General features: G+C 32.7%; 2 protein-coding genes across 2 annotated transcripts; both read right to left on the bottom strand.

Annotated features, from left to right (window-relative positions):
* Positions 1–3175: 3175 nt before the first annotated feature.
* LOC131659650 (uncharacterized) lies at positions 3176–3990 on the bottom strand. The gene is made up of 3 exons (XM_058928808.1): positions 3820–3990; positions 3375–3653; positions 3176–3289 (listed from the first exon to the last, which is right to left on the bottom strand). The coding sequence occupies exons 1-3, from the start codon at positions 3988–3990 to the stop codon at positions 3176–3178; spliced, it is 564 nt and encodes a 187-aa protein (XP_058784791.1).
* Positions 3991–5058: 1068 nt separating this feature from the next.
* Positions 5059–8865, bottom strand: LOC131657075 (cytokinin dehydrogenase 6-like). The gene is made up of 5 exons (XM_058926580.1): positions 8078–8865; positions 7028–7155; positions 6661–6921; positions 6068–6330; positions 5059–5642 (listed from the first exon to the last, which is right to left on the bottom strand). Exons 1-5 carry the CDS (start codon positions 8757–8759, stop codon positions 5318–5320), a joined length of 1659 nt encoding a protein of 552 aa, XP_058782563.1. The 5' UTR covers positions 8760–8865; the 3' UTR covers positions 5059–5317.
* Between the last annotated feature and the right edge of the window lie 921 nt (positions 8866–9786).

Here is a 9786-nt window from a genome sequence, read left to right as displayed (position 1 = left end):
ATACAGTATCATTTAAATTCTTTCCGTCTAATTTTCACAAACATTTCCATACAATTTTCACAAAAGTCATTTATGAGTATATGTGTGGCATCTAACATGTTTTATGTTTATATATCTAATATGCACATGCCTATTCATATCTTAAATATGGATCAGGAAACGTTCCTTTTTGACACATTGCCTTTGTTTTAGAAGAAACTAGTAAAACATATCATATAAATGATAATACATAATCAAAGTGATTAATCTACTCACTAGACATTTTAAGCTTTACAATTTTGTCTCACTCTAATCAAACAGTGGTACTATTTTCTCTGTTAAATTAAGCTGTATCTATTATTAATCCATGTTGTTTCAGATGTACACTGTTTGGTAAACCAGATACTGCAATGCCGAGTCACAATGCCTAAACAATGTCGACATCTTATAATCTAGCACAATCCGATTGCGTCATGATCAATACTGGGTTGTTACAAACTGCTGCCAAGCTCTTACTTGTCTATATGCATATTTTTACGTGGTACCTTCGTTGGTCACGAAATGGTCGACGAAGGCAAAGAAAGTAAAATCGATGGTAACTTCATTTTTCTCTTCAAATTTATTGTGTGTTTTACTAATTAATGCATATCTAAATGAAGCAAGCAAACATTACTGAAAAGAAAAATATAACTGAGCTTAGAAGCAATGGAAAGAGGATTGAGGTAAAATAGCTAGAGTTTTATGAGACCGCTGATTCTCTGAAACTATTTGAATGTTCATAAATATTTGTGAGATTGTTGATTCTTTATTTTCACTTTAATTTTGTTATAGGTTCAATGGAATGCAAGAGGTCAACCAATCAAGCATAATAGAAAGACTTTTGCTAGTTTCATTGGTGTCACGGTTCGTCGGTTAGTTCGAATAAGCTTAGACAGCAATTGGAGTTTGAAAAAAATAAAGAGGTTGTATTTGTGGGTTCAGCACTGTTGGTTCGTGAAGTGTGTTTACTACTTTGTGTTGATGGATCATAATGCAATGAGTAACTTAAAGCGTTATTTGGTATTGAATTGAATGTACCTTTTTGATATTTGCACACCAAAAGATGATTGATTTCGTGTACAAAAAAAATATTATAAAATGTACTACAATAGCATTTTGTAAAGAGTGTTATTAATGAAACATCCTATAATAGCACTTTTAAAAGAAAGCGCTATCAAACATGTTCCATATATTAGCGCTTTCTTTGAAAGTGCTATTAAACATGTGCCATATATTAGCGCTTTGTTTGAAAGTGCTATCAAACATGTGCTCTATAATAGCGCTTAGTTTGAAAGTGTTATCAAAAGTAAATAAAAAACATGCAAAATGTCCACTTCAATAGCACTTAAAGAAAAACGCTATTAAAAACCGGTACTTTAATAGCGCTTTTAAAGTGCTATTAAACAAAAAACGTTTACAATAGCGGCGCGGTTAATAGCGCTTTTAAGTGCTATCAAAAAAAAAAAAAAGCTATTAAATGACTTATTTGGCGTAGTGATACCAAAGTCATCAAAATTTCAAACCAAATTTCAAAATCGAAGTAATCAAAATCAAATTTAATGTGTGCAAAGAACAATGGTAACCAAAGTAAATAACATTCAATAAAATTAACTCTTTATGCAATAAGGGATCAATTTTTAACTTTGCATAAGAAGTTAAAGTAAACACAACAAAAATACAATAACTTGTTTACTCAATTCAATCAAACGATCTACTCTATAGAATAAAGAAGCTCTTTGATTCACTATACTTCCAAGGATTGTTACAAAAGATTACAAATGAGTTTCAAGAAAATAGTGCCCCAAGTTTCTAAGAACAAACCATATTTTCTATCCAAGTGTTTCTATGTTGCACCACCGCCATCGGCTCCCCCTCTACTATGATTTTTGGTTTCTCCAATCTAGAAATATATTTTCTTTCTCTTCATCACTTAAGGTTTCAAGTTTTATTCACCTTGACTTGAAGCTGTAGTGATGCCAATTTTTTCATCAACCACCTTGTTGTTTTTTTGCCAATTTCTCTCCGCTTGCTCCCAACTACTTTTTCTTAACTTCAGTAGTCTAACAAGCACACAAGTATGGTTTTTCGACCATGTCTGACTCCAACTTCTTTTGAATGACTCATTGAAATTATCTGTTTTGAAGTTTTACAACCCTTCAACCGCTAAGATGGTACAATCTTCTTCCTCACCTTATCACAAGTCAAATGATAATTAAAAGCTTATGTAATTTTTCCCTCAATACTATTAGTAGTACCCATAGTACAAATCTCCATCTCAAACTGATTTTTCTCTGCCATAGTTTCTAAAAGCTTCATCCTCAAGTATTTACTCTTCTTTCTGTGAGGGAACTCATTGAAAGTAATGCATATGCGATTTATGAACTTCGATCCCCAATGTTCCATTCCCAAAAACTCATAACCATTCCCACCTCTTGGATAGTCAAAAAAGACACATTCTACAACTTTACCATCAAGCTGAATCGACTTGATTTGATGAATGAGCAATGTTTTAACGACCTTCAAAGTAGAGTAGGTTACAATCTTCCTAATCCATAAATTCATAACTATTTTAAAGTCTATTCCTATAATTGAACACCTATAAATCAGGTAAGCTTCTTTGGAACCATCCTTATATCGAAAACTCAATGACACTCAGGGATCACATACATTTTTATCATTTGTATTCTACAATACTCATTAAAGTTCTCTAAAACAACCTCCATGCATCCGCCATTCCCTAGCCTCAAATTCCATAACTTATTATTGTCATGAAAGTCTTCACTAGCTGATGATGAATGGACAACAATATTGGAATATTCTAAAATATATAAACCACATATTTTAGGCCCTTTAGCTATGATCCTTTCACCATGCGAAATCATCAACACCCCATGTTTAATTCTAGTGCAATAGCCTAGATCACAAGACATGCTTATGATAACAAATATTGCTCGAGCTCTAGAACATACCTCACATTGTGAAGAAGAAAATCACGATCATTGAACATTATAAGTCTGACCGTACCAATACCATAAACTTTGGAAACCTTATTATCAACTAGGAGAACAACTCCACCTTGATCCAACTTCAAAATCTTAAAGTATACTTTTCTTGGAGACGTGTGATAAGAGCAATCCGAGTCCATGACCTAACCCTCTTAAGTGTCCAAACTCGACGCCACCGATAAATCGACACTCTCATAACTATGTTCATTAGAGATAATTATAATGTGAATATAATCTTCATTGTTCCCCCTTTCGGGATAATCACCCTTGAAGTGATAAAGTTTTGACAAATAAAACATTTTAACCTTGACTTTTTGAACCTATTTGATTTGAAAATCCCTCTACACTAACCATGCCTCTTAATAATTTTAAGCCTTCACCACTATCTTCAATCTTCAAATCTTTCACGTTTGAAAATTCTTTGGATCTCACAGCCGTATGAACTTCATTCAAAGTAATAGTACCTTCCTTACCATAAAGAAAGGTATCCATAAAGTACTCAAATGATCTGGGTAATAAGCGTAATAAGAGTAGATTCTTGTCCTCATCATCAATCTTCACATCAATATCCCTAAGATCATCAATAATCTTGTGAAAATTTACCAACTGCTCAACTATGGATTTTTTTCTCTATCATTCAGAATGAGCAGTATTGTTGGTTTAGACAGAACTTGCTAGCCTAAGACTTGTTTATATAAAATGATTCAAGTCTTACCTATATCAAATCTGTAGTCTTCTCCCTGACGACTTCACTTAGAACTTTATCCTTGAGATACAAGCTAATGACACTTATGACCTTAGCCACCATCTCGATCTTCACTTCTTCTTTTAGGCTTGAAAGTATTGATGCCACACCCTTCAATGCTTTAATAGACTTCATTTGAGTTAAGTATGCTTGCATATTCACTTTTCGTAATCCAAAATCATTCTCTGCAGAAAACCTACCGATATGCCATTTAGAACTCATTTTGCTCACTTATAAATTAAAAAAAGTCTCTTTATCCCACGGTGGACACCATTTATTTAGCAATTGATTGAAGAGTTTAAAAACACTTGCAAATAATTATTCAGAAAATAATTATTCAGAGTTCAATCACATAAATAGACTTAGTGTGTGGTGACAAAGAAAAGTAATAACTAAAATAAATGATCTTCAAGAAAATTTACTCTGTGTAATAAGATGCCAATTTTATCTTTGCAAAAAAAGATAAAATAAAGATAATAAACAAATAACTTGTTTATTCAGTTTTATCAAAAGAACTACTTTGAGGGAGATAGCAACTCTCTTTTTTAATAAACTTCTAAGAGTTTTTACAAAAGATTACAAATGGTTTTTAAGAAAATAATGACCTAAGTTCTTAAAAATAAACCTTATTTTCTATCCCAAGTGTTTCTCAATCTCCCCAATTCTCTCAATATGAATCACAAAAATCCAATGTGTTTAGAAGTGTTTCTCATTCCCTCTTAGATATCTCTGAGGGTTTTTCAAATTCCTAGAATACATTCTTAAAAATTTAACCTTACCAATAGGATTTCCAAACCATTGTTTGAGTCTTCAACTCTAAAAAATTCTGAAAGTTGTGATAGAAAGCAAGCACGCATGCATGCACACACTTAATTAATGAAATCCAACATATCCATAACAAACCCAAAACATAATCCATAAACGAATGGATCCACGAACTAAAACAACAAATCTCAACGCACACGAATTTAAAAAAACAAACTCGAGTTTTGAAAGACCGAATTGCTCCCCAAATCCAGACCCACTGTCGTATCGCTGCCATTCACTACGCCTCCAGATTAATTTCTAATTTATACAATCTCAAATATATTTTCTTTCTTTTAATCACTTAATATTTTAAAACAAATTTCAACACTACAGTTGATAATAATTTGATTCAACCTCTCACAAAAACATTTAAATTTTATTAATGTGTAAAACTTTGTTGAATAGTATTAATATTTAAGTTTAATAGATACAATAGAATGGTTGATATTGGTGCATAACAAAAACATGAGAAAAAAAGATACAAGAAGCTCCAAATTTCAATATAACATTTGTTTCCTCTTGAAATGGCTACATAAAGAAATACAATAAGGAACATTTTGCAAAATTGAATATATACAATCAGTATATTCTTGAAAACCCTACAATAATTAAAATTCATATTTGAAAAACATTGGTCCACCTCAGTTGACTTCACTCTGCTGCCTTAGTGCCACACATACTACTATTGTGAAGCCTATTCTTTTTTCATATAAATAAATTAAAGTAATCTAAAATTTTATTATCATGATGAAAAAGTTATTGATTTTTGAAATATTCCTTGGCCAGGAGCAAGTATTGCCAATGGATCATACATAGATTTTCTTTGCTTGAAAATCTCCCATTTTGGACCATAATGTGTCTGCCATTCTTCTTGTGTACTGTAGTGGGCCAAATATTGCTTTACTCCAAGATCCTCCCTTTCACAATATTCCAAAATTCTTTTGTTCTGACTTAGAATGTGTTCAAGCCCTTCTTCTCCATTTGATGAAGGCACTGCAGATGCTAAAAATGCCACTAAGTAGAAAATATCTTCATCCGGAATAACAATCGATGTTCTCTCATCCCACCTAATAACAATCGGTCAAATATTTTTAGTGATCTAACAGTTATAATTGATTGATAATTGACATTTCTTATATGTTCATTGAATAACAGATGTATCTTTGATCAGACACATCTGTTTTTCATTGAACCTGAAAAATGAATTTTTTAACCATCAAATATTTTACTTTATTGGATAACTTGATATATTTTAGACCAGATACATCAATCAAATATTAAAAATATATTCAATAACTGATGTATCTGATCTATAATGCATATGATCGTTATATAGACCAGTAGTTATTTAGTGAAACCATACATCTGATCTATAATGTATCTGGTCTATATAAACCAAATCAGAAATATAATTCAATAATGTATCTGGCCTATATCGTTCATACGGACCAGATATACATCAATTATAGGTAAGAAGTTTTGTGAACCTTACTTTGATTTATTTAGTGGATAGATAAGGATTGGACCATTGCTTGTTTCTTTGACAATATTACCAAAGACTGTATCAGCAAAATTATGAATTTTGGATTTGGGTATGAAAAGATTGAGCCATGGATGTGGAACATCCCATAAGCCTTTTGAACGCAATTTCACTTCTGAGATGTGTACTCTGTCCAAAAAGTCAATATATGTAACTTCTGTTTGAAAAAGTGTTGATTGAATATAGTTCAAGTGGGACAAGTGTTTCTCAACTTCCTGCATTAAGAAAAAAAAAGAGACATAATGATTAGTGAGAAATAGTTAAATCAGTTTTTAATTACTTTTTGATTAAAAATTAATTGATTATTTAGGACCGTCGGGTGCACACTGCACGAGACCCCACAAAATAGAGTCTGATGCAGATAAATGTATCTGGTTTACTTTTGCTAATTAAGAGACTCTTATTCTGTTTGAATGAACAACTTATTTTATTGCCTATAAGATAAGCCTTTTTTAAATAAGTGCTTAAAAATAAGTTATTAGTTATAAGCTGTTTTTATATAAGTAAATCCAAACATGTCCTTAGCTGAACCCTAGCTTTCTAACCTGATTTACTTCCAAGGTATTTTCCAGATTGAAGTATTTGGCCACTTCAAGGCAGAAAAGGGTTCTTCCATCTGATATGAACTTGCTAGCTTGAACAGGATCTTGTGGATTGAAAGATAATCTCCAGTTATTTACCAAACCAGTTCTGTTTTTGATGACAAATCCTTCAACATAATCAAAAGCTTTTTCAGCAAATATTAATTGCTCTTGGTCTCTTGTGAATGCTGTGAAATCTGAATATAGCACTCTAATCCACTTAACCTGTTCAAGAGAATAGAAAGAAAAAAAAAACTTATTATGAAAATTTTGAAACTTGCAAAATCACTTATGAAAGTTGCAAAATCACTTATGAAATGCATTATTATACCATGACAGGTGCTGGCTCCAGCTTGATTCTGGCTTTTGTTATAATGCCAAACTGTCCTAATCCTCCAAGTACACTGTAAAAGAGTTCATTGTTTTGGTCTTCTGAACAGTTTACTACCTCCCCGGTTCCTGCATCATTCATCAACAAACTTTTTCAATAATTAATAAAAAAAGCATTTTGGTTTTTTGAATAACTTATTTTTAGCCTTATAATTTGTTGATACTTTCTTATATGATGAATTTAGAAACATAAACAAATTTTTAATTCTTTTTCATGCATTTGCGACCACATAAGTTGTATTCAGTATAGTCAAGATCGAGTGTTGGATCGTAAGATAATAAGATCTTATGTGCTAAGAATGTCTGATATTGATACGATCAAAGATAGACCGTTTTCGTTGTCGGTTTTGTCAAGATCGATATTTTTGAAGTAAGATGGTAAAGAAAAGTTGTTGGGTCTTTTTTTAGGCCTCTATTAACGATCCAAATTTTACTATCTTTCACAAAGTGACCGATCCTACTTAAAATCTCGTGCTTGACTACATTGAATTCATTTGACTATGATTCTCTATAATATTCAGAATCACATCGAAATTGCAATATAAACTTCTGGTTTTAGAAAGTTATCCGGTAAGTTATGTCTCATTATTGACACACGTAGTTACATTTAGTCATTCTGTTTTCTCAAACTATTATCAATGTAAAACAGACAATGTTGTGTTTTGTGTCAGAGGTATGTCAGGTGTTCGTGTGTGCCAGTGTTGTGTCTGGTGTATGGAGTGTCTGGTGTTCGCTTGTGCCAATGTTTTGTCTAGTGTTAATGTCAATGGTGTGTTAGGTGTTCGCATGTGTCAGTGTTTGTGTTTAATGTCATTGTTATGTCAGGTGTTTGTGTGTCAGTGTTGTGTCTAGTGTCTGCGTGTGTCAGGTGTCCGTGTTGTGTAATAGCATATTATATGTCAGGTGAAATATTTGTTTAAAAGAGACAAAATACTAGGTTCTCTATATAGAATATGTTTTTATTTTTCTCATTCTCATAAAAGATACCAACCTGTGACAATCTCCATTTTCAGAACATTACTAATCTGTGGACCATGTCTAAAAGCCTGACCACTAACACCAGCATTCGACAAAGTACCACCAACTGTCAAATGCAAATAATCTGTCCAAGATCTTGGTGCCAAACCATACCTCAATGTCTCCTTCAAAATATCTATCCACAATTCCCCTCCTGCCACATCCACATAAGGAAACTCTCCACCATACACCTTAATCTCTTCCACCTTAAGCGATTCCATATTAATCACAACTCCTCCATTAGCCTGTGCTTGACCTTGAAGTGAATGACCATGTCCTCTAGCCGCAACCGTTACGCGAGAGCTCGAGCCTAAACTCCACACATGCTTTACAGTAACTGCAATATCAGAAACTGATTTTGGATGCAGTACTGTCATAGGATGAGATCGGTACCGGTTGCCGAAATCTCGAGCTGCATTTTTAAGGTCTAGTTCATCAAAGCTAAAATTTCCTTCTATAGGAAGTGATTTTAGAGAAAAAGGGATGCTTGAAATAGAGAAATTGAGTCTTATAGTAATACAACTTAGGAGTAGAATCATGAAGCATTTTATGAACAAAATGTTGTATTCTCTAACAAGGTTAAAACATGGATATCTTAGTTTTTTCATGGAAGAAAGATTGGTGGTTAAAGGGTGAAGAAGGTTGAAGTGAAGCATGGTGTAGTAGGAGAGGGTTCTTTTGGGGTTAAAAGAGAGAAGTAGAAGCTATCATACTTATACTAAGTTGAGAAGGAAAAGTGACAAGAAAGAGAGATTTTACAAATCTCACTTTTCCAAATAGTTGATACCACAATCCCATATTTTCATCATTTCTTCAAAGACTAACATGTTTGCAAATATTATTTTTGGTTATTAACCAATTTAAGTAACTTATATTTTCCAAATTTAGACTTCAAAAAGTACTTGTTTTTGCTAGTGTATAGATAGATACTTTCTGTCTATGAAGGTATGCATATAGCTTAAGTATGCATAGCCGGTCTCAGACTCAGATAAAAGGACAAAATTGTGTTAGACAATCTATCTGATCATGTTGAATTTTGTCTGTGACATGAATCAACATGACCAGATAAATTGCAATTGTAATGTCGTTGCAGACTGCTAATTAAAACCATACTCCTCCTGTCTACCTCAAAGATATTGAGGTGATGGATTGATGTGTTCAATGGTGTTGGAATGTGAACAAATTGTATTCCTTCCATTGAGAGATTGTATAAATACATTGAAGGAAAATAGAAGACATTGGTAGGGTCTTTGTTGGTCCATGTGACACGTGAAGTTTTCATTCCTTTCTGCTTGTTTGTGAATATGGTATGGTCATGTAGGACCTCTTCTTGGGGCCCTTTTGTAGGTCTAGAAAATCTTTTGGAACAAGTGCAAATGCAAGACTGCTACTTACATATTTGATGCAATGATGCAAAAATATTCACCACTATACCACTACTACTTTTGGTAATGTTATTTAGAATTTTTAGCCTTTGAAATCCTTTTGGTAGTACAATATTCTTGTGGGAAAATTACATAAAATATTATTTTCTTTCCTCATTCAGAGTATTCATAGCACTCTTCATATTAAAATCATACAATATATAAAGTGAAGTGAATTTGCAACCCATAACATTTCTTCCATCTATATTTATTTTATAGGTGGGTAAGTCCACCGCCCGCCACTTTGGCGGGGCGGACA

The sequence above is a fragment of the Vicia villosa genome, linkage group LG3 (assembly GCF_029867415.1).
Source record: "Vicia villosa cultivar HV-30 ecotype Madison, WI linkage group LG3, Vvil1.0, whole genome shotgun sequence".
Lineage (NCBI taxonomy): Eukaryota > Viridiplantae > Streptophyta > Magnoliopsida > Fabales > Fabaceae > Vicia > Vicia villosa.
The sequence above is the reverse complement of the archived record's forward strand: the minus strand, read 5'-3'. Positions and strand labels throughout refer to the sequence as shown.